Source organism: Aphidius gifuensis, linkage group LG5, assembly GCF_014905175.1.
Source record: "Aphidius gifuensis isolate YNYX2018 linkage group LG5, ASM1490517v1, whole genome shotgun sequence".
NCBI classification, from domain to species: domain Eukaryota; kingdom Metazoa; phylum Arthropoda; class Insecta; order Hymenoptera; family Braconidae; genus Aphidius; species Aphidius gifuensis.
The window spans coordinates 14,404,088-14,426,746 of NC_057792.1; the positions used below are offsets into that span (position 1 = coordinate 14,404,088).

Sequence of the window (22,659 nt, forward strand, 5' to 3'; positions counted from 1 at the left end):
AATATTAAATAAGTGATTGATAATTGATCATTTTTAATTCAAATTGAAAATATCAAACCTCTTTTTTTATTTCTATGTTTATAGGGCTGTTTTCATTTTTCTCCTGTCAACAATCGTAAATAAATATATAAACGTTTAGTAGGCAAACATAAACTTTGGATTTGTTGACAGTATAATTACTGTTAATTTTTATTTGTTATTTGTTATTACTTGTATACTAAAAAAGAGTAAGTACATTAAATCATCAAAAAAATATTATAATCTATTTTTCATTAATTAATTAAATTATTAATTGAAAAATTGATTAAATAACATTATTATCAAAGCTAACCTTAAAATAAAACGTAATATTTACTTTATTATTGTTTGATTTAATATTTTTTAATTAATTAAATTAAATTTTAATTGTCACAGATAAAAATGAGTAGCTACAGAAAAAGAGAACCATCAAATGATGATGATGATAGTAATAGTGATGAGGATCGTCGTTTAAAAGACATAAAAGAACGTGATGAATTTGCAAATCGTTTAAGATCAAAAGATGATTCAAAAGTACGTAAAATAACAACAACAACATCAGGTAGTTCAAATGCAGCTGAAGCAGCAAAACGTATTAAATTAATGGAAACAGAAAATCGTGATAAAATGATGCCAAAATTACGTATTGAATCACGACGTCAATATCTTGAAAAACGTAAAGAAGATAAAGTTGCTGAATTAGAAGCTGATATACGTGATGATGAGGCACTTTGGGATGATGATGTATTAACACAAAAAGAAAAATCAGATAGAGAACATAAAAAAAAAATACTTCAAATAGCTGTTGAACATGGAAAAGCTGGTGAACTTGAAAAAATTCAACGTTATCATATGCCACATGAAAATAAAAAAAATGAACAAGAAAAAGATTCACTTCAAATTGAACCACCACAATCAGAACAAACAAAATGGGAATCACATCAAATGAATTCAGCTGTATTTAAATTTGGTGCTAAAGATAGAAAAAATCAAGAAGAATATGATTTACTTCTTGATGACATGATAATGTTTACTGATGAACCATTTAAAATGTCAGGTTCAAATGAAGAATCATTATTAGCATCATCATCAAATGAAAATGAAAAAAAAAAAGTATTAACAACAATTGAAGAAGTACAAAAAAGTTTACCAATATATAGATTGAAAGAAAAATTAATGCGAGCAATTAGAGATCATCAAATATTAATAATTGAGGGCGAAACTGGATCTGGTAAAACAACACAATTACCACAATATCTTTATGAAGCTGGTTATGCTGATAATGATAAAATAATTGGTTGTACACAACCAAGAAGAGTTGCAGCAATGTCAGTTGCAGCTCGTGTTGCACATGAAATGGCTGTTAAACTTGGTAATGAAGTTGGTTATGCAATACGTTTTGAAGATTGTACATCACAAAGAACGCGAATAAAATATATGACTGATGGTACATTACATCGTGAATTTTTAAGTCAACCAGATCTTGAATCATACAGTGTTATGATTATTGATGAAGCTCATGAAAGAACATTACATACTGATATATTATTTGGTCTTGTTAAAGATATAGCACGTTTTCGTCCAGAACTTAAATTATTAATATCATCAGCAACACTTGATGCAGATAAATTTAGGGCTTTTTTTGATGGGGCAGCAGTATTTAAAATACCTGGACGTAGATTTCCAGTTGATATTTATTATACAACAGCACCAGAAGCTGATTATATTGATGCATGTGTTGTAACAATATTACAAATTCATGCAACACAAGGTAATGGTGATATACTTGTATTTTTACCTGGACAAGAAGAAATTGAATCATGTCATGAAATATTACAAGATCGTACACGTAGATTAGGTGCTAAATTACGTGAATTATTAATACTTCCAGTATATGCAAATTTACCAAGTGATATGCAAGCTAAAATATTTCAACCAACACCAAAAGGTGCACGTAAAGTTGTATTAGCAACAAATATTGCTGAAACATCATTAACAATTGATAATATTGTATTTGTTATTGATCCTGGTTATGCTAAACAAAATCATTTTAATGCTAAAACTGGAATGGAAAGTTTAATGGTTGTACCAATAAGTAAAGCATCAGCAAATCAAAGAGCTGGTAGAGCTGGACGTGTTAGTGCTGGTTCATGTTTTAGATTATATACACAAGATATATTTCATCTTGAAATGGAAGATAATACAATACCAGAAATACAAAGAATAAATCTTGGTAATGCTGTATTAACATTAAAAGCACTTGGTATTAATGATTTAATACATTTTGATTTTCTTGATCCACCACCACCTCAAACACTTGTATTAGCATTAGAACAATTGTATGCACTTGGTGCATTAAATCATCATGGTGAATTAACAAAACTTGGAAGAAGAATGGCTGAATTTCCACTTGATCCAATGATGGCTAAAATGCTTATTGCAAGTGAAAAATATCGTTGTTCAGATGAAATTGCATCAATTGCATCAATGTTATCAGTTAATGGAGCAATTTTTTATCGTCCAAAAGATAAAATTATTCATGCTGATACAGCTAAACAAAATTTTCATGTACCTGGTAGTGATCATATGACACTTTTAAATGTTTATAATCAATGGCAGCAGAGTGATTTTAGTATACAATGGTGTTATGAAAATTTTATTCAACATAAATCAATGAAAAGAGCTAGAGATGTTAGGGAACAACTTATTGGATTAATGGAAAGAGTTGAAATGGAAATTATATCTGGTATTTCAGAAACAATAAATATTAGAAAAGCAATTACATCTGGTTATTTTTATCATGTTGCTAGATTATCTAAAGCTGGTAATTATAAAACAGCTAAACACAATCAAACTGTATCAATTCATCCAAATAGTTCATTATTTCAAGAATTACCAAGATGGGTTGTTTATCATGAACTTCTTTATACAACCAAAGAATACATGAGACAAATTACTGAAATTGAAAGTAAATGGTTACTTGAAGTTGCACCACATTATTATAAACCAAAAGAACTTGAAGATTCGACAAATAAAAAAATGCCTAAAGTTGCTGGACGAGCTGTACCAGATGGTACCAATTAATTTATACCTATCTATATATTATTTTTCTGTACAGTTTAAAATTAATTAGGTTCTTTTCAATAAAAAAAAAAAAATCACAAACATTTGATATATGAAAAAAATATCATTTATATTTTTAATTTGTTAATATTATAAATTTACAATCTTTCAACTTATTAACAAATTTAAATATATTTTTTCATGACAATAATAAATTAGTTTTAATTTTAAATAATGATAATGATAAATTATTGTCAAAAAAAAAAGAAAAAAAAAAAAGGCAGCTTTAATTGATGATGATTATTTAAATTTCCAATGAAAATAGAAAGTAAAATTAAGTTTTCATTTATGTATATCACTTTCCCATCTATTTTTATATAAAACATATAAATGCATTGCTGTTCTTGCATCTTCAACTGAATTATGTTCACCAGTTTGTATATCAATACCAAGTAATTCAGTTGCTAATTTTTTTAAACTAGGTGTATTACCTTTTGATACTTTTCTAAATAAACTATAACGTGATGTATCACGTAATTGTCTTCTTGGATGTGATAAAAATAATACAGTTAAATCATGTTTAAGTGCATGACCAACAAGTATACGTCCTTTTAATATTTCAGCAACTTCTTTTTGTACAACATTAAAATCTTCACCATTACGTATATCTTCTGGTCTAATACCACTAACAAGTGTACGATAATCTGTTACTTTTTCACGTGGTTTAACATATTTATCATATATACAAGCACCATGACGATTAACAAGTGATACACGTGCAACAATACTTTCAGTACCATCACCAACTCCAACCATTTCACAATCAATAGCTATTTGTTTTGTTATTTCTTGATTTTCTAAATCCATGTTTACATTTGTTTTCATTGTTGTTTCTTGATTCTGTTTGAGGAAAAAAATATAAACAATTAAAAGAAAAACAATTATTTATAAATTATCATTATCATTATTACTTACTGTATTTTTTGGATTACATGCTTTTCTTTTATTATTTATTGTTGAATTGTTTGAATTTGTTAATTGCCGTTTTGATGCTGATTTTTGTCCTGATGTTGTTGTTGTTGTTGTTGAATCATCTTTAGCTGCTGTTGCAATATGTTTAAATTTTTGCCAATTATTTGATCCACCTTTTGTTATTTTTTTATTACAACAATCATCAGTATTTATTTTAGTATCTTTCATTGCTGTTGATAATGATTTCTCTGTGTTTTTTAATTTTTCAGAATAAAGAGTACTTTTATAAATAGCTGCCTCATCTGGTAGCATCATTTTTGATAGCATTTGTTTCTATAGAAAAAATTTCAATTAAATAATAATAATTATTATTATTAATAAATGTAAACAATATGTATTTATTTATTATTATTTATCATAACACAATAATATGACCAGGTGTTATTCTAACCTCAATATTTTCCTCATGGAAAATTTCTACAATTGCATTAAATAAATATTTTATTAAGCGACAAAAAAAATATGTTAATAAACAAATGATAATAAAAAAATTAATCATCAAACTATATTCTTATCAATACGAGTTTTTTTTTTTTTTTTCTTTTTTTATATTATATTCCTATTTATTTTATTTTTTTTTCGTGTGTTTGTCTAGCACGAGCACTTTTTTTTGTCTTTTGTTAACTTTATCTAATACTCACGTCTCACACTATCTCCCTCTCTTTCTCTCATACATGTACATTGTCATAAAAAAAAAAAAAAAACCCATTGGTTAATTTTATAAACATGTGTGTATTCATGTGACGTTAGTTGGAGGTCATCAACTTCAACACACAACAATCAAATAATCATTCCCTCCCCTCAAAAATTAAAAAATAAATAAAAAAAAACCCAACATTATCCTCATAAGCTCCAAAATTAAGAATTTTTATCTATTTCATTTCATTTTATTTCAAATAACCCAACGGTTATATATTTATACAAGAAAAAAAAAAAAAAAAAATTGTGAATAATTTAAAATAATTGTTATCGACATAAAAAAATTGTGTGTGTTGGAGAGAAATACTTCATAAACGTATGAAGCAGTTATTGGTCGAGTTGAAAAAATAAACACAACAAATAAAATATATTATTGTCCATTAAATAATAATATATAAAAATTTATTATTTAAAAATTCCAATGTAACATTGTCATGGAAAGAAAAAAAAATTATTTAAATTAGACGTAATTTTGGAGCAGGTTGAAAGAAAACAACAACAAAATTTTTAAACAACAAAAACATGGTGTGTTTATTTGTTTTTATTTAAAGGTAATTTCACTTTCATTATTTTTATTATTATTATTATTATAAAGTTATGTTTTAAAATATAAATAATGTGTTTTGTATTGTTGAATTTAGTTGAAGGATTATTATAATTGATATCTAACCTTGATTAATATAAAAAAAAATATTGATAACTATTATATATATTATAAATAAAAGGTTAATAATGACATAAACAAATGACGCAATAGTCCAAAAGTGATAAGGTGTTTAAAAAATGATAAAACGACAACGTGGTGGTCATCATAAATATCATACAATAGAAAAAAAATGAAATTAATTATTTAATAATGATAAATAATTATTGTATGCTTATGAAGTATTTTAAAAAACCACGTAGAAAAATATTAACCTAGATTTTTTTTTTTTTCATTTTTTTTTATCAGTTTGTTTTATTTTTAGTTGATGATAAAAAAAAATAATAATAATCATGATGATTATAAATTTTAAAAATATGTTTGATAAATATATTTTATTACTGGCTGTTTTTGGATGTGTTGCTGGTAAAACAAATGTCGAGGTAAATAAATAAAATATAAAATAAAATGCCAAAAATGAATATGTTTAGTAATGATAATATGTTTTTTGTTTGACTTGATTTAGGATCGGAGCACAGAATTAATACCAGAACAAGATGATCCACTTTTATTATTTTCAACATTGAGTGGTTCATTTTTTGGTGTTGGTCAAAGAAGTGGTGATATACGTTGGCGTCAAGATAATGAACCAGCAGTTAAAGTACCACATGATATAACACAAACATCATCACCAATGTTTCTACCAGATCCAAAAGATGGATCATTATATTTATATGGTGCTGAATTTGAAGTATTAAAAAAATTACCATTTACAATACCACAACTTGTTGCAAGTAGTCCATGTCGTAGTAGTGATGGTATATTATATACTGGACGTAAAATTGATACATGGTTTAGTATTGATCCATTAACTGGTGAACGTGAACAGCTACTTGGTTTTGAAACAGCTGATAGTACATGTCCACTTGATATACAAAATGCAATATTTGTTGGACGTACTGAATATAATATTATAATGGTTGATAGTAAAAAAAAAGAACGTAAATGGAATGTTACATTTTATGATTATTCAGCAGCTAAAATTGATGAAACAATTGATGATTATGATTTAGTACATTTTACAACAAGTTCAACTGGACGTATTGTAACACTTGATAGAAGATTAGGTATAATATTATGGGAACTTGATCTTGATAGTCCAATAATTGCTGTATATACAATAAGTAAAGATGGTTTAATAACAGTACCATTTACAAGTGTTGCTGATGGTACACTTGATAATTTATTAAAAAGATTTACACTTAAACCAAGTGATATACAATTATTTCCAGCATTATATATTGGTGAACATGTACATGGTTTATATGCTTTACCATCACTTGTTGATTCATCAACAGCAACAATAACAAATAATGCTGGTTATTTAATGCTTGAGGGACCAAATATTGCTGCATCATCAACAAAAAATAATAAATTTGATAATAATAATGGTGATAATGTTGTTGATGTTATTGATGTTGATGATGATGATGACGACGATAATGATAATACCAATAATAATATTAAAAATAATAAGTCTAAAGACAACTTTATTGTTCTTGGACATTATAAAGTACCAACAGAGTATAAACCACAAAATCAACCATTATTAATAACTGGTAGATCTGATCCAATAATTCAATCATCTATTGATGTTGATAATAACAATAATAATGTTGATAATAATAATAATAATAATAATAAAACTGATAAAATAAAAATAATTGTTAATAAAATAAATGATAATAATAATGTTAATGTTAATGATTATAAATCATGGAAAAAATTACTATCAAATAGTTATTTAAATAGTAAACGTTGGTTAAATCAACAAGAAAATAAAGGTTTAAAATTTGCATTATTAATTGCTGTTGGTTGTATAATATCATTATTATGGTATTTTAAAAATCAATCATATGAATCAAAATATTTACAGTTATCACGTGAAAATTCACGTACAAGTAGTAATGGTAGTAATTCACGTGGTTTTATAAATTTTCCAGAAGAAATAAGTGAGGGTACAGTTAAAATTGGTAAAATAATATTTAATATGGATGAAATATTGGGTAAAGGTTGTGAAGGTACATTTGTATATAAAGGTGAATTTGATGGACGTTCTGTTGCTGTTAAACGTATATTACCAAGTTGTTTTGATTTTGCTGATCGTGAAGTTGCATTGCTACGTGAATCAGATGCACATGCAAATGTTGTACGTTATTATTGTACAGAAGATGATAGAATGTTTCGTTATATTGCACTTGAATTAGCTGAAACAACATTACAAGATTATGTTATTGGTAATTATAATCGTAAAACAATATCAGTTAAAAGTATACTTGAACAAGCAACATCTGGTTTAGCACATTTACATTCATTGGATATTGTACATCGTGATATTAAACCACATAATGTATTGTTATCAATGCCAGGACCACGTGGTGAAGTACGTGCAATGATATCAGATTTTGGTTTATGTAAAAAATTACAAAGTGGAAAAATGTCATTTTCAAGAAGATCTGGTGTAACTGGTACTGATGGTTGGATTGCACCCGAGATGTTAAATCAAGAAAGAACAACATGTGCTGTTGATATATTTTCACTTGGTTGTGTATTTTATTATGTATTATCAAATGGACAACATCCATTTGGTGAATCATTAAAACGTCAAGCAAATATATTAAATGAAACATGTAATTTATCATCACTTAATAATATACATGAATATGATAAAGAACTTGCGCTGATATTAATAAAAGCAATGATTGATGGTGATCCTAAAAATCGTCCACCAGCAACTGCTGTTGAAAAATTTCCATTTTTTTGGAATTCAGGAAGAATATTAAATTTTTTTCAAGATGTCAGTGATAGAGTTGAAAAAGATGATCCAGATAGTCCAGCATTAATGTCATTAGAAATGGGTGGTAATAAAGTAACACGTTGTGATTGGCGTGTATGTATTGATCATGAAGTTGCTAGTGATCTTAGAAAATACAGAAGTTATAGAGGTGAAAGTGTTAGAGATTTATTACGTGCATTGAGAAATAAAAAACATCATTATCGTGAATTATCAATTGAAGCACAAGCAAGTCTTGGTAGTGTACCTGTTGAATTTACAAATTATTGGCTAACAAGATTTCCATCTTTATTATCACACAGTTGGTGTGTCATGCAAAAATTTAGAAATGAACCAACATTACAAGAATATTATCATGATAATTATGAATTTACAACGTATTTTGCATATGATGATATTTTAAATTTATCAATGGGCAATCAAAATGATACAACTGAACAGCAATCATCACCAAAACGTTTTAGTAATAATAATAATAATAATAATAAAACAACAACAAATTGGAGATACAGAGAACCAGTTGATTGGAGTCCAAATCGTTCAAGATTTCGTGGTAACAGAAAAAAACCACATGAAAAAAGAAAAACAGAAGGACAAGTCACCTGGACTCTCCCACCAGCTAGTTGAATTATTATTTTTTTTTTAACTTCCAAATGTTTTTTTAAATATTACTTTATTTTGTTTATCATAAGACGAAAAAAAAGAATAATCTTTTTCATTTAAAAATTAAATTTAAGTATTTGTTATCTTGACGTTGTTAAATTTTTTTTTTTTATTTTTCTCATTTTTAAATATGTTTACACAATGTTAAAGAGAAAAAACATAAAAAAAAAATATTTTATTGCCTTAATTTTTTGTAGCACACTGTGTTTTGTGGATATACATATTTTTTTCTTTTTTTTTTTTCTAATCTCGTGTCAGCAAACAACGAAAAAAATCATATTAAAAATTTTTATTGTATGATTATAGCACGTCACAAATTTTAATATATATATATTTATTTATAAAAAAATACAAAAGAAAATGAATTTTTATTCCTCGACACTAGTTTGTCATTTTGTTGTAAATAATATTAATAATAATTGTGAATATGATATATTTCTGTATATTTTACATGACTACTTATTATAATAATTATTATAACGACTGCTAATTACAAATTGTGATTAAATAATAACATGATTAGATTAAATAAAAAAAATAAATATACAAACAATTATTTATTTCAAAAAACCTTTTTGCAATTGACTAATGATTTTTTAATATATTTAAAATATCAATAAATGTTTGTGAAGAAAATTTATATTCTCTAATAATATCATGTACTTGTTCCATTGCAGTAAGACCATTACAATTACGTAAATAAATATCAACATCATGCCTTAATATTAATTCAACAATTTTAATAAAACCATTTTTGGCAGCAATATGAAGAGCAGTATCACCAAGATAATCCGCACTATTTATATTTATTGTTTGACAATTTAATAATAATTTTACAATTTTTATTTTTCCATGATAACAAGCAATATGTAATGCTGTACGTTTTTCAATAATTGTCATGGCATTAACATCTGCTCCAGCATCAATTAGTATTTCAATTAAATCATCAAGACCATTTAGACAAGCAAGATGAAGACATGTTTCTCCACGTAAATTTGTAACATTTAAATTAAGTGTTGATTTATCAGGACCACCAACACTATCATCATCAAATATTGTCTCATCAATATCATGGCAATTATTACATCTACACAATGGATGACAGAGAATCAAATCAACTGATGTTTTTCTTGGTCTTGTACATGCTCCCTCAAGACCCAAATAATAACAAGCCAGTCTAACATCACCATCATTAATTGATCTCATTAATTTATCAATTTTATTATCAACTATTTTTGGTTTAATTTCATTATTTAATTTCTTACAATTACCTTTTATTAATTTACAGTTTAAATTTATTTTATCAACTGTATTATTATTACTATTAATAATTTTAATAATTATTTTATTATGTGCAATTGTTAATGGTGTTTGTCCTCTTTTATTTTTGATATCTCTATCTGCCCCGCATTCAACTAGAGTATTAACAATTGCTTTATAGCCCAATTTTGATGCAATATGTAGAGCTGTATCACCCGCATTATTTTGCGAATTTATATTAATATTTTTATCATAACACAGTATTGTTTTTAAACATACATCATGACAATAATAAGCAGCAAAATGTAGTAAATTAAAACCACTATTATCAACAATATTAATATTACAACCATCATGTAATAATAGCAACAATAATACATTTTGATGACCTCGCATTGTTGCATAATGAATTGGTGTTTGACAATTATTATCTGGTTCATTGATCAGTGCATTATTAACAATTAAATAGTTAATTAATTTAATATCACCACAATAACATGCAATGTGCAATGGTGTTCTTCCTTTTTCATCCTTGATATTAATTACACTTGAATAATTAATTTTACATTTTTCACATCTACAAAGTGGATGACATAATTTTTCATAATTAAATAATAAATTTCTATTATTATTATTATTTTTAGTATTTGTAAATAATTTATCAGTTAATGAAGTTTGTAGCTTTAGAAATTTATTATTATTTATAATTGATAATTTTGTTTTAATGTATTCAATTGATGCTTCTAATGTCGTTATTAAAAATGATGTTTCGCTATTATTATCATGATCATTTGAAAAGTTGTAATGCTTTAAAATTTCCAGTTGGAAATTCCAATTTGTTAAGCCAGTTTTAATGATAATGAATATTAAAATTGGAAGAAGACTGTCGTTATTAAATTTATTATTGTCTTTTGAAATATAATTTATTGCACGTTTTAAACATCCAATTTTACCAAGTATTGTTATGAAGCTGTTGATTCTTGATAATTCAATTTTACTACGGTGAATTTTGTCATTTATTTGTGCATTATTTTCGATATTTAAATCATCCAACTCTAAATCTTGGATATTTTTTATAATTTTATTCAGATGAGAATCATTGTCTGAGGTATTTATTGAGATAATATTTTTTAGCTGATTTCGTAATTCATATAAAACATGACATTCAATAGAAATTTTAATTACATGTTGATAATGTAAATTGTCGTTTGATTTTTTATTAATGTTAACGTCATTTAATATTTTATTCAAACATTCTTTGTATAAATTTTTAATTAATTTACATTGTATTGTTGAATTTAAATTTTCAATTTTATTATTTTTTATTATAAAACTATTTATATGATTATTTAGTTCATTGAAAATTTTTTTATTATTTAATTGTGAAAATATAAATTTTTCACAGTCTGATAGAGTTTTTACTGTTGGAGGAAGGTCATTTTCAAGGTACATGTTGTCATTAACAAGTGGTCGTTCAATGCACCTAAAAATATGCAAAAAAAATTAAATAATTTATTAAAAAATATACCAACAAATAAATCATGTCTTTTATTATTCATAAAATCTAATTTGTATTCTTGGAAGATAACAAAAATTAAAATTTCTATTATTTCTTGAGGAAAAAATAACAAACTAGTCTAGAAAAAAAATTCAAGAAACTTACCAAACAGTATATTTGTTTTTATTATTATAAAAAATTTCTTCAAATAGCAATTTAACTGTATTTTTTTCATTATAAATGTCAATTGTTAATAGCCCATTTTTGAGCTGAACATTATGTCCATCAAGTGTCAAATAATAACATGATTTATCATCGAAATTATCCAAAATTAATATATGACATTTGATATTATTTTCATCAATTAATTCAGTGATCCAACTGTCACGTCTTGGTATACAAATTATACATGATTTTTCAACAGCTGTATTAAATAATTCTGTATAATCACGACACAGTGATTGTAAATAATAATTATCCAATAAATTTTCATCATAATTTGCATTCATTGTTGTTTATTTATGACAAAATTTGAAAATCTGTAATTGAAAATTTTGATTTTAAACGACAACAATTATAGATTAACATATAAACAAAAAAAAATACACTTGTTGAATGACATATTGACATGTTGACATGTCATTTTGTTTATTTATTTTAATTTGACATTGAATATTATTATCATTTTTTCAAACAGGTGGCAGGAAGATCGTTAAAAAAAAAAATTTAAAAAAAAAATCCGCGCGCAAGAATTTTTAAATTGATTAAAGTTAATTATTATCTTTTTTTTTTTTTATTTATTTATTATTATTGTTTAATGTTGTTTGTAAACACACGTGTATATATTATTATAAAAATTCATCATGGAATATTTGAAAATTGAAATGTAAGAAAATTTGAATCAGATAAAATGAAAAAAAAATAAATAATTTTTAAAATCAATAATTGCGTAATAATTCATTTAAAAAAATTTATAATATATTTATTTATTTTAAGTATTAGTATGATGAAAAAAAAAACAATTTCGAAATTCGAAATCAAAAGGGTTTTAAGTATTATTTAAAATGACAATTTATTATTATTTTTTTTTTTGTCAATTATTAAACACTTGTGATAAATCAAATGACACGAATAAATTATATTTAATATATCAAATATACGATAAGATAAAAATATAAAATTTAAAAATAAGAATAATTTAAATAAAAAAAAAAAAGATTTATTTAATAATTTTTTATTTTTCATATAATTATAATTTTATTTACATAAATTAAAATTCCAGGTATTATTTTTCTTAAATGTCATTCAGTATTACATAATTTAATTCATTGTCGTTTGAAGAAAAAAAAAAAAAAAAAATATTCAGTTTATAACTATAAATGATAACAGCATTCTTTAAGTTGTAAATAATTAAATTTCATCAGTTTATGTGTGAATAATGGATAAAAAAAAAAAATTGTCAGCAAGACGATAAAAAAAATCAGCCAATGATTTAAACTGATAAGTTAAATACCGGTATGTTCAAATAGAGACATAAAAATTCTACTTGTGTAATGAAGTAAAATTAAAAAAATGAAAATACAATCATAAAAATATACAAATTATTGAGCAGGAATTTCAAAAGATCATTAACAGAAAAAAAAAAAAAAATCATGACACTAAAATGTTCAAAGAGAATTCTAGTTAAAAATATAAATTTATAAATATTATTTGTGTCGTAATTATAATTATAAATAATAAAATTCAAAGTTTATAATAATATATACATATTTAGGTTGTTAAACCAGAGGATTACACAATCAATCACAACAAATATGAAATAAATATGTTATCAAAACATAAATGAACATACATTTTAAAAAATTGATATCAATTGAATGATTGATTGTTATCCAGTACAGTCAGTCCGATCATCTTGCGATCCTTGTGATAATTTTTGTTCTTTGCTTTTTTTTTTACACTTTTTTTTCAAAGAAAAAAAAACGATAACAAACCAAGATATGGATGAAAAAAAAAAGTAGAATCATCTATCATTTGTTCTTAATAAATTTAATCATCAAGGTAATGTAATATCACCTTGTGCTTCTCTCATTTTATCATTTTTTCTTTTTTCTCTGTCATCATTAACAAATTCTGGATCATTCCAGTATTGTACTTCACCACTTGCCCATGTTACAAATATAATATTTGTAACAAAAAATACACAAAGTACAATCCAAAATACAAGACGCCATTGTGAATTTGTACTCTCCGGTGCAAGTTCACCAACAATAATTGGTGTTATAATACCAGTTAATGCACCAATACCATTAACAATAGCCATCAATGAACCAGAATAATTTGGACTTAAATCAAGTGCATTAACTTTCATACCAGGATAAAATGTACCCATTAATGTCATACCAATTGTAAACATTGTTACAACTAAAAATTTATCAGATCCAACATATGATGCACCAACAATAAATAATGCTGGACCAACTGATGCAATTGTCGTACCAATTTTACGTACATTTGTACGTGATATATAACCAACTGTTATAATCCAATCAGCAAACCATGATGATACAATACTACATATCCACATACATAAATATGGTAATGATGTTAAATAACCATTATCTTTTATTGAAAATTCAAGTACACTACTCATGTATTTTGGTAAATCAGTAACCATTGTAAAAAAACCCCAATCATGTCCAATTTGTGCAGCAATAAGTGCCCATACTGGTGCTGATGTAAATAAATGTCTCCATGGTACTGGTGGTGGTTTTTTATGTGTATGTTGACTCATTCTATCATGTAAAAATTTAAGTTCATATTCACTTATAAATGGATGTTCACTTGGATTATTATAACATAATAATGTCCACATTATAAACCATATAACACCAATTGTACCAAATACATAAAATACCACTGGCCAACTAGTTGAATGTAATATTAAACCAGATATTGTTGATGTAAATACAGTACCAAGTTGGGCACCAGCAAATACCATTGAACCAATTTTCGAACGTTCTTCTGGTGGTGTCCATTGTGATAACATTGTATTTAATGCAGGAAATGTAAAACCTTCACCAAGACCCATCAATATTCTAACAATAATTAAAGCTGTTGAATCACCAAATTTAACAGCAAGTGGTGTTAATAATGTAAATAATGCTGTTGATAATATACCAAGACCAAGTGACCATTTACCACCAAATTTTTCTGATAATAAACCACCTGGTAAATGGGTTATAACATATCCCCAATAAAATGATGATAATATTATTCCTTGGGTTGATTCATCCCATGCATATGTATCACCATTTGATGATTGTGTCTCATTTATTGGTATAACCATTTCAGTTATTGTTATTGATAAACAAACACGCATTGTATATGCATTAAATAATGCCATAAAACCCATTATTGCAAATACCCATCTTTGTTGGATCCGCAAACCTGTTTTAACAAATAATTATCAATTAAAATTAATTAAAATTGATTAAACGTAATTGATAATTTATTTTTTTATTCATCGATTGTTTTTTAATATTTCTTTTTTTCTTTTTTTCTGCTATATCAAACTTACAACAGCTTGGTGATTTAATTTTCATGATAAACTTGATTATTTATCTATGAAAAAAACTATTAATCCCAAAAAATTTGAAAACAAAAATATTGATAAATTGTTTGTGAGGATGTATTTTTTATTTTGATTTTTTTTTTTTTTTTTTGGGGAGTATTCACCAACTTGAAACACGATTTGAAGCTAAACGAACACTGGGGCCTAATGATGATTATTTAGCTTTTATATATGATGATGCTGCTGATGTGTATCGAATGCTGGCCCCACTTTTTTTTTTTAATATTACGAACCAATGACGATAAGAAACTCGCGCTTTGACTGGATTAGTTGAATACAATACAAATGATATCAGTGAAAAATCTTCAGTGTGTTGATGACACAAATTTTCCCACTTTGTATTTACTACACTTGAAAATATTTAATAAAAAAAATAAACAATAAATATATATTAATAAATTTATAAATAAAATATATTTGCAAAAATTATTTCTACGTTGTCATTTAATAATTATCAATGATGATTAATTTTTACAAGACAAAATTCATTATGATTTATCAAATATTATTTTCGATTTTTTAATATTATATTTATCAATTATTTAATCAAATTTTATTTTTAGAGATATTTTTTTAGCTCAATAAATAAACAAAATACCTGTATAGAATTTTTTTTTTTTTCTTTGTACTTTGTACAGAGGATAAATAGAAATTAAAGGAAAAAAAAAATAATATAATTAAAAACAATAACAAATAATTAAGAAAAAAAAAAAAATGATTTCTTTTATTTTTTATTTATTATCAAAATATCAATTAATAATAATTTATTATGACAAATTGAAAAAATAATAAAATAATGTCAAAATTTATTATTATTAATAATATTATCTATCATGAAATACGTATTAATAAAAATATTCTAAATATAGATCAATTGACAAGTTTATTGAATTTAAATGAAATTTATATTCTTGTGATTAATAATTTATAAATATATTTACCTTTGTGACGTGATAATCCAGTTGACAAATTGTCTGTATCAATTTGTCTTGATGGATAATTCCATTTCGATAAAAGTGGAATTATTTCTGGATTTAAATTCATCACCATTTTAAAGTTAAAGTACAATTTGAATTAATATTAATTTATTATCATTTTATCTAGTATTTTTTTTTTTAAACATAAATAACACTTGATTAATTATTTAAACAAAAAAGAAAATATATGAAAGAGTGACCCGATGTCGTCGAAGTAAAATATACTTGTGTTGTTGAATTTTATTGCATGAGTATTTATCTATTTTCTTTAAAAGCATGTGTTGAAAGTCAATGTGGTTATCAACAACTTTTAAAAAAAAGTCCAATTATCAATTAATAAATTATTTAAATTCATATATATTCTAAATTAAAATTAATATTTTAAATTAAATAAAAATATCTACAATATTTTGCTGATTTTATTAATCCTAATTTTGATTTTTAATTGATAAATATTTTTTTATTAATTCAAAGAACTTTATCGAAATGATTAATGAAAGATTCTTGATCCCTCAAATATATTTCGAAATGTCATTTTTTTTTTTTTCTTCATATATCAAGTTAATTTTCCACTCAACAAAAGAAATTTTTTAAAAAAATAATGGAAAATATTGAAAGTTCAAACAATGTTCATTCATACTACTTTTTTATCACAGTATAAAAAAAAATAAATAATAATTTGAATTATTGCATGTGTGTACATTTATCATGTTATCAGTTTTTTTTTTTTTTGCATCTTTTTTTAGCTGTCTCATTTATTTTATCAAATTAAAGAAAAAAAAAATAATTCTGGTATGCGTATTAAAATGCTGACGTATTGATATCACTTATTGATATCACGATTTTATCAATTTAATGTGTTTTTATCAGCTTGATTGTGTGTAATGGAAAAAAAAAAAGAAGAAATGACAAAGAATTTCTTTAAATAACTATTACTTTAATATAATTTAAGGCATACAATTGATAAAAAATAATAATTATAAAAATGTGTTAATCAAAAAGTTGTAGAAAATTATGTGAAAAATATAAAAATAATTAATTATTGTTTTCTTTTAATTGCTTTTGATTTAGCATAAACCTTTGGTATTAATTTACCCTGTGCAGTAATTTCCTTTTCAACACTTTTAAGTATTTCATCTTTTTTTTTATTCTGAAAAACAAAAAAAGAATAATAATATGTAAACAATTTAAAAATAAGTATGATTGTTAATACTTATTATTTTAATCTTTGTTTAGAGAAAAAATAAATCAGAGTGATTAAAACTGGAACGTGTATAAATATGATAAAAAAAAAAATTGTCATTTCAAGATTTAGATAAAGATTTATAAAATTAAATTATTGCGATGTATTGCTATTAATGGCTTATCAAATAAGCTATGATTTAATGAATAAATTGTGTTAATAAATCATTTAATAATATAAATTAAATTTTAATATAACTCACCAATTCTTTGAGATAATAAATTTTGAGTAAAGCATACATTTCTTCAATTTTTAATGTTAATTCATCTTTTTTACCCAATAAAATAAATGGACAATTTGCTTGATGTTTTTTGTGTTCTTCCCATGGATCATCATCTTCTTCCCAGCCATCTAGCTGTTTTGAGCAAATAAAACATTCAACATGATCAGCCTCAATGCCATTACCAACTGATATAAATCCAGCTTCAGCCATTGCACGTTTGTTACATGGTTTGTCATCGTCAAATGGCCAATAATTGTATGTTTTAAATCTTCCATCAACAAAAAATGTTGGATCAACATCACTGTAATTAATTTATATTCATTAATTTAATTATAAATATTATTTGAAGGTTATATTCATTCAATCAAATTAACAAAATATTATATTACATTAATCATTTTATTAATAACTGGCTATATTCAATGACGCAACGATGAAAAGACAACAAATTATCAGTAAATTATTATTTACATACCTGAATAAATCCATTTTAATTGATGTTAATTGAATTTCTTTTCTTTATTGTTTATTTTTTGTTGAATTTATTTTGGCGGTTTAATGTTTATCGCATTTATCAATCTGTCATCTGGTAAAGGTGTCTACTGTTGCCAACTTCAGTTGGTAATTTTAATTTTTGAAACTAGGAACTTTTGAGTTTTAGAAAAATTCAAAAAGAAATTTTTTCGAGTCATTTTTTTTTAATGAATTAAAAATTGCATTCAAGAGTTCAACAAGATTGATAAAATAATTTTAATGTACGCGCATTAAACATCTACAAAAATTAATATAAAAAATACAAAATATGATAAAATAATTTATTTTTAATTAGCTTTAAATTCACATTACAATACGTATTATAATTTTTCATTAAAAATATAAACTGTTCATAATCTGAGAGCTAATAACGAGATAAAATAATCAAAAATTTACATATTTTTTTCATTTCTATTTCAACAAAACCAACTCCAAGTTAAGTAACAACACAATTAATAATTAATAATTGTTGTTATAATTAATTAACATAAATATTTATAAATATTATTACGTACATCAATTTGTTGATTTTCATAATTTTATTGTTATTGTCAAGGTAACCACGCGTTGATATTTATTTACAAACAAAAAAAAAATTAAATAAAAAAAAGAAACATATCACACAGTTGTAAAATTTTATTGAAATCTTATCAGTAAATATAAATCTTTTTTTTTTATATCAGTAAATAACAACGAGATATAAATTATATTTTTAAATAATGACGGAAGATTTAGATGTACTTGGAATCGTTGGTTTTAATGGTGTAACAAAGCATGGATTACAAATACATCCAGATCAACGACACATTATTTATTCAATGGGAAATAAAATAACAATAAAATATCTTGATAGTGATAAGCAAGATTTTCTTAATGGTCATACAAATGTCATAACAACACTTTGTATATCATCTTGTGGTAATTTCATTGCATCTGGACAAATAACTCATCCTGGTTTTAAAGTAAACAGTAATTTAATTTATTTATTTATCAATTAAAATATAATAAAAAATTACTTTGTATTATTTTAAGGCCGCTGTAATGATATGGGATTTTAATACAAAAAAATTACGAGCATCTTATGAAATACATAAAGTAAAAGTTCAAGATATTTGTTTTACATCAAATGGAAATTATTTGATAAGTCTAGGTGGTAAAGATGATGGTAATATTATTGTTTATGATGTTCATAATAATTTAGCAATATGTGGTGCATATGGAAGCACTGAAATATCTGGTAATGCAATGACAATTGCACCAATGAATTTACACAATAATTGTTTTTTATCTGGTGGTGAATGTACATTAAAGCTATGGCAATTTAATAATGAAAAAAAAAAATTAACAAGTACAAATGTTAGAGTTGGTAAATTACGTAGAACAATAAATTGTTTGTCAATTGATGATAAAGATAATGAAGCATTTTGTGGTACATCAACTGGTGATATCATAAGAATAAAACTTAATTTTAGTAATGATTTGACAAATAACGAAACGGTACAGCCACCAGTTATGATTGGTTGTTATTCAAAAATATCAAATGATCCTAAAAAACTAAAATGTGGTGATGGTGATTTGTTTACTGGTGGTATATCAAGAATTATAATATTGGGTAGTAAAAAAATTATTGTTGCAACTGGTGATGGAATTATTGAACTTGTTGATGTTCTTGAAAATCCAAGTGTTGTATCAAAATCACCAGTTAAATTACCAACAACACCACAACTTAAAATGGTACTTGTAATATTATTTTTATTTATTATAAATAATGATTTCTCAAATTAATTAAATGTCTATAATTTTTAGATTAAACAAACAAGTGTACGTGGAGCAGTAACATCATTAATAAGATATGAAAAAAATTGTTTTATTGTTGGTACATCATTTTGTGAAATTTATAAAATTGGAATTAATTATTTTGATGCTCATGTTGTTATAACATGTCATATTGATGCTGTATATGACATTGCATTTCCTCAGTATGTTAAAAAAATAATTACTTGATAATATTTAAGCTAATTAATTGATTAATTTTTTTTATTGAATTTTAATTTTAGTAATTATCCAGAAATATTTGCAACAGGAAGTAAAAATGATATACGTCTTTGGCAATTAAAATCACACAAAGAATTGCTACGTATAACTGTACCAAATTTTTCTTGTACGAGTTTGTGTTTTTCTTATGATGGAAAGTTGATATTATCAGCTTGGAATGATGGTATTGTCAGGGCATTTAAACCACAAAGTGGACAATTGTTTTTTTCTATTGAAAATTGTCATGTTAAAGCTGTATCAGCAATTTGTATTACAAAAAATGGTAAAACACTTGTTACTGGTGGTTGTGATGGACAAATAAGAATGTGGCAATTATCAAGAGATGTTCAACGTCTTAAAGCATTTTTTAAAGAACAAAGAGGACCAATAACATCATTACATTCATCAATAAATGATGATGAAGTTGTCAGTTCTAGTACTGATGGTACATGTATTATTTGGGATATAAAGTAAGTTGTTTTTATAAATTTTACTATTTAATTTTTCATTGAAAATGATTTATTTTTTAACTTTATGAACAGTGAGTGTGTAAGGAAACAAGTATTCATGGCAAATACACAACATATGGATGTAAAATTTTCTCCAAATGGTCTTCAAATATTAAGTTGTGGTACTGATAGAAAAATATCATATTGGGAAATTTTTGATGGTTCACTTTTACGTGAAGTTGAAGGCTCAAAAGTTGGTTCAATAAATTGTCTTGATATAAGTCCAGATGGTCAATGTTTTGTAACTGGTTCAAGTGATTGTTTAATAAGATTTTGGGATTATAATACAGCTGATATAACACATGTTGGAAATGGACATGCTGCAATTATAACGTCATGTAAATTTAGTCCAGATTCAAATTATATTGTTAGTGCAAGTGCTGATGGTGCTGTTATTATTTGGAAAAATCCAATGATTCTAAATATTAATTCAGCAAAAAGTTCCAAGAGTTCTTGTCATGATGACAAGTCAAATAGATCAGTTAGAAATGAAGAAAATATTGGCAATATGAGCAAACGATCTAACGATGAAGAGAGTATCAAAACAGTTCATTCAAGTAATTATAAAAATTTTAAAATTAACTATTAAATTTATTCATTTATTCAATTTTTATTTTTTTTATATTTTAAGGCAAAAAATGTCCAGAAGATTGTGAATATGATCCAATTAAATCAGCTCAAGAAAGTTGTCGTTTACAAAAAAATAAAGAATTATTATCCTCATGTAATAATGAAAATACAAATTGTCAAGAAAAAAAAATTATTCAATCGTCAAGATCATCTGTTGTTAATTTACCAGTTAAAAAACAATCTCCAAAAAAAGAGACAGTTCTTGCGACAACATCATCACAAATATAAAAGCACAATGAATTGTGAAAACAAAAGTATAAAATATTCTAACTTGTAATAATTAATTGATTATATAATTGACATGATGAATATGTCAACCCCATGCTTGACTTTTACAATAATGGATTATTAATTTTCCATCTGATCCATAGCAATCATAGAGATTTTTAACTGTTTGATCTGGTGCTGGAGCGAATGTCTGATTAATGTACAAAAACTAAAACAAAAAAATTTATTTTATATTATTATTTAATATTATAATATTGATATTGATATTTTTTAATTACCAGACGTTCATTTGCTTCTAGTTTAAGATATTTTTTAATAAATTCTGATATCCATCCTATATGCTGATCATGTCCAACAGCCCATTTTTTTTTTTTCATAATTGGTGCATTTGCTGTTGCTTTTAGCAGAATATCAACTGAAAAAAAAAATTAATAAAATAATTATGTATTTATTGGTGATTTAATAAAATAAAATTTGCTTACTTTTTGTTTTGTCTTTTACAACAATTTGTTGTTCTTCATTAACTTCAGTTGATGGCTTGTCTTGACTTTCTTGTTCAACTTCAACTTCAGGAACTTTATTTATTTCTTCGGTTGTCACTTCAACCTGGACATTATCTTCCTCTTTATCAGCCATTTTTAAATACTTGATTACTTATTGATTTAATTGTTTTACACTATATTATTAATTATTTATTGTTTTGTTTTGTTTTGACACCCATCAGCTGTTGGTTTTTTCTTTTTTTTTTTTTTTTTTTTGCGCAAGCGTAAACTCGTCTCAAATCTACTCTGTGTGGCCTGTGCAACTCTGTGTGACTGTGTGTACATATCAGACATCAGTAGGGATGTGCGCATGGAGGTGTGGTAAAACTCCTGAAAACTCATGGAGGTTAAACTCCATGCTGAAAACTCCATGTA

The 22,659-nt window shown here is 24.7% G+C and overlaps 8 protein-coding genes across 10 annotated transcripts; 3 read left to right on the top strand and 5 right to left on the bottom strand.

Moving 5' to 3' along the window:
- The first annotated feature begins 118 nt into the window (after positions 1-118).
- On the top strand, positions 119-3,360 carry LOC122857641 (probable pre-mRNA-splicing factor ATP-dependent RNA helicase mog-4). Its single transcript, XM_044159907.1, has 2 exons — positions 119-227; positions 415-3,360. The coding sequence occupies exon 2, from the start codon at positions 421-423 to the stop codon at positions 3,100-3,102; it is 2,682 nt and encodes an 893-aa protein (XP_044015842.1). The 5' UTR covers positions 119-227; positions 415-420; the 3' UTR covers positions 3,103-3,360.
- On the bottom strand, positions 3,188-4,795 carry LOC122857670 (RNA exonuclease 4). Of its 2 annotated transcripts, none has more exons than XM_044159949.1 (3): positions 4,505-4,732; positions 4,057-4,386; positions 3,188-3,981 (listed from the first exon to the last, which is right to left on the bottom strand). In XM_044159949.1, exons 1-3 carry the CDS (start codon positions 4,610-4,612, stop codon positions 3,424-3,426), a joined length of 996 nt encoding a protein of 331 aa, XP_044015884.1. In that variant the 5' UTR covers positions 4,613-4,732; the 3' UTR covers positions 3,188-3,423. The 2 variants fall into 2 exon arrangements, with proteins under 2 accessions (XP_044015884.1, XP_044015883.1); XM_044159948.1 differs by lacking the exon at positions 4,505-4,732 and adding an exon at positions 4,755-4,795 and having other exon boundaries at positions 3,367-3,981.
- A 39-nt stretch (positions 4,796-4,834) lies between these two features.
- On the top strand, positions 4,835-9,078 carry LOC122857687 (serine/threonine-protein kinase/endoribonuclease IRE1). Its single transcript, XM_044159977.1, has 2 exons — positions 4,835-5,898; positions 5,982-9,078. Exons 1-2 carry the CDS (start codon positions 5,809-5,811, stop codon positions 8,934-8,936), a joined length of 3,045 nt encoding a protein of 1,014 aa, XP_044015912.1. The 5' UTR covers positions 4,835-5,808; the 3' UTR covers positions 8,937-9,078.
- Positions 9,079-9,195: 117 nt separating this feature from the next.
- On the bottom strand, positions 9,196-12,400 carry LOC122857688 (ankyrin repeat domain-containing protein 27-like). Its single transcript, XM_044159978.1, has 2 exons — positions 11,896-12,400; positions 9,196-11,715 (listed from the first exon to the last, which is right to left on the bottom strand). Exons 1-2 carry the CDS (start codon positions 12,237-12,239, stop codon positions 9,558-9,560), a joined length of 2,502 nt encoding a protein of 833 aa, XP_044015913.1. The 5' UTR covers positions 12,240-12,400; the 3' UTR covers positions 9,196-9,557.
- Positions 12,401-13,071: 671 nt separating this feature from the next.
- LOC122857689 (sialin-like) lies at positions 13,072-16,626 on the bottom strand. 2 transcript variants are annotated; one of them, XM_044159981.1, is made up of 3 exons: positions 16,306-16,404; positions 15,311-15,709; positions 13,072-15,180 (listed from the first exon to the last, which is right to left on the bottom strand). In XM_044159981.1, the coding sequence occupies exons 2-3, from the start codon at positions 15,333-15,335 to the stop codon at positions 13,787-13,789; spliced, it is 1,419 nt and encodes a 472-aa protein (XP_044015916.1). In that variant the 5' UTR covers positions 15,336-15,709; positions 16,306-16,404; the 3' UTR covers positions 13,072-13,786. The 2 variants fall into 2 exon arrangements, with proteins under 2 accessions (XP_044015916.1, XP_044015915.1); XM_044159980.1 differs by lacking the exon at positions 15,311-15,709 and having other exon boundaries at positions 16,306-16,626.
- Positions 16,627-17,265: 639 nt separating this feature from the next.
- Positions 17,266-18,413, bottom strand: LOC122857690 (baculoviral IAP repeat-containing protein 5-like). The gene is made up of 3 exons (XM_044159982.1): positions 18,283-18,413; positions 17,787-18,108; positions 17,266-17,491 (listed from the first exon to the last, which is right to left on the bottom strand). The coding sequence occupies exons 1-3, from the start codon at positions 18,294-18,296 to the stop codon at positions 17,381-17,383; spliced, it is 447 nt and encodes a 148-aa protein (XP_044015917.1). The 5' UTR covers positions 18,297-18,413; the 3' UTR covers positions 17,266-17,380.
- A 550-nt stretch (positions 18,414-18,963) lies between these two features.
- LOC122857691 (cilia- and flagella-associated protein 52) lies at positions 18,964-21,776 on the top strand. The gene is made up of 6 exons (XM_044159983.1): positions 18,964-19,303; positions 19,374-20,075; positions 20,148-20,320; positions 20,399-20,845; positions 20,918-21,441; positions 21,516-21,776. The coding sequence occupies exons 1-6, from the start codon at positions 19,061-19,063 to the stop codon at positions 21,740-21,742; spliced, it is 2,316 nt and encodes a 771-aa protein (XP_044015918.1). The 5' UTR covers positions 18,964-19,060; the 3' UTR covers positions 21,743-21,776.
- Positions 21,661-22,532, bottom strand: LOC122857692 (autophagy protein 12-like). The gene is made up of 3 exons (XM_044159984.1): positions 22,225-22,532; positions 22,021-22,157; positions 21,661-21,950 (listed from the first exon to the last, which is right to left on the bottom strand). The coding sequence occupies exons 1-3, from the start codon at positions 22,376-22,378 to the stop codon at positions 21,828-21,830; spliced, it is 414 nt and encodes a 137-aa protein (XP_044015919.1). The 5' UTR covers positions 22,379-22,532; the 3' UTR covers positions 21,661-21,827.
- Between the last annotated feature and the right edge of the window lie 127 nt (positions 22,533-22,659).

Bases quoted from the DNA above. Each gene is read 5' to 3' on its own strand.
- LOC122857691 (XM_044159983.1), top strand. From the start codon at position 19,061: ATGACGGAAGATTTAGATGTACTTGGAATCGTTGGTTTTAATGGTGTA. The intron at 19,304-19,373 runs GTAAACAGTAAT...TATTATTTTAAG, and splicing joins TAACTCATCCTGGTTTTAAA to GCCGCTGTAATGATATGGGA. The intron at 21,442-21,515 runs GTAATTATAAAA...TTATATTTTAAG, and splicing joins TATCAAAACAGTTCATTCAA to GCAAAAAATGTCCAGAAGAT.
- LOC122857670 (XM_044159949.1), bottom strand. From the start codon at position 4,612: ATGATTAATTTTTTTATTATCATTTGTTTATTAACATATTTTTTTTGT. The intron at 4,387-4,504 runs GTTAGAATAACA...TTTTTTCTATAG, and splicing joins TCCATGAGGAAAATATTGAG to AAACAAATGCTATCAAAAAT. The intron at 3,982-4,056 runs GTAAGTAATAAT...TTCCTCAAACAG, and splicing joins CATGTAATCCAAAAAATACA to AATCAAGAAACAACAATGAA.
- LOC122857689 (XM_044159980.1), bottom strand. From the start codon at position 16,414: ATGGTGATGAATTTAAATCCAGAAATAATTCCACTTTTATCGAAATGG. The intron at 15,181-16,305 runs GTAAATATATTT...TTGTTAAAACAG, and splicing joins TGGATTATCACGTCACAAAG to GTTTGCGGATCCAACAAAGA.
- LOC122857687 (XM_044159977.1), top strand. From the start codon at position 5,809: ATGATGATTATAAATTTTAAAAATATGTTTGATAAATATATTTTATTA. The intron at 5,899-5,981 runs GTAAATAAATAA...GACTTGATTTAG, and splicing joins CTGGTAAAACAAATGTCGAG to GATCGGAGCACAGAATTAAT.
- LOC122857641 (XM_044159907.1), top strand. From the start codon at position 421: ATGAGTAGCTACAGAAAAAGAGAACCATCAAATGATGATGATGATAGT.
- LOC122857690 (XM_044159982.1), bottom strand. The intron at 17,492-17,786 runs GTGAGTTATATT...TTTGTTTTTCAG, and splicing joins TTTATTATCTCAAAGAATTG to AATAAAAAAAAAGATGAAAT.
- LOC122857692 (XM_044159984.1), bottom strand. From the start codon at position 22,378: ATGGCTGATAAAGAGGAAGATAATGTCCAGGTTGAAGTGACAACCGAA. The intron at 22,158-22,224 runs GTAAGCAAATTT...TTTTTTTTTCAG, and splicing joins TGTAAAAGACAAAACAAAAA to TTGATATTCTGCTAAAAGCA. The intron at 21,951-22,020 runs GTAATTAAAAAA...TTTTTGTTTTAG, and splicing joins TAGAAGCAAATGAACGTCTG to TTTTTGTACATTAATCAGAC.
- LOC122857688 (XM_044159978.1), bottom strand. From the start codon at position 12,239: ATGAATGCAAATTATGATGAAAATTTATTGGATAATTATTATTTACAA. The intron at 11,716-11,895 runs GTAAGTTTCTTG...GCATATTTTTAG, and splicing joins AAAAACAAATATACTGTTTG to GTGCATTGAACGACCACTTG.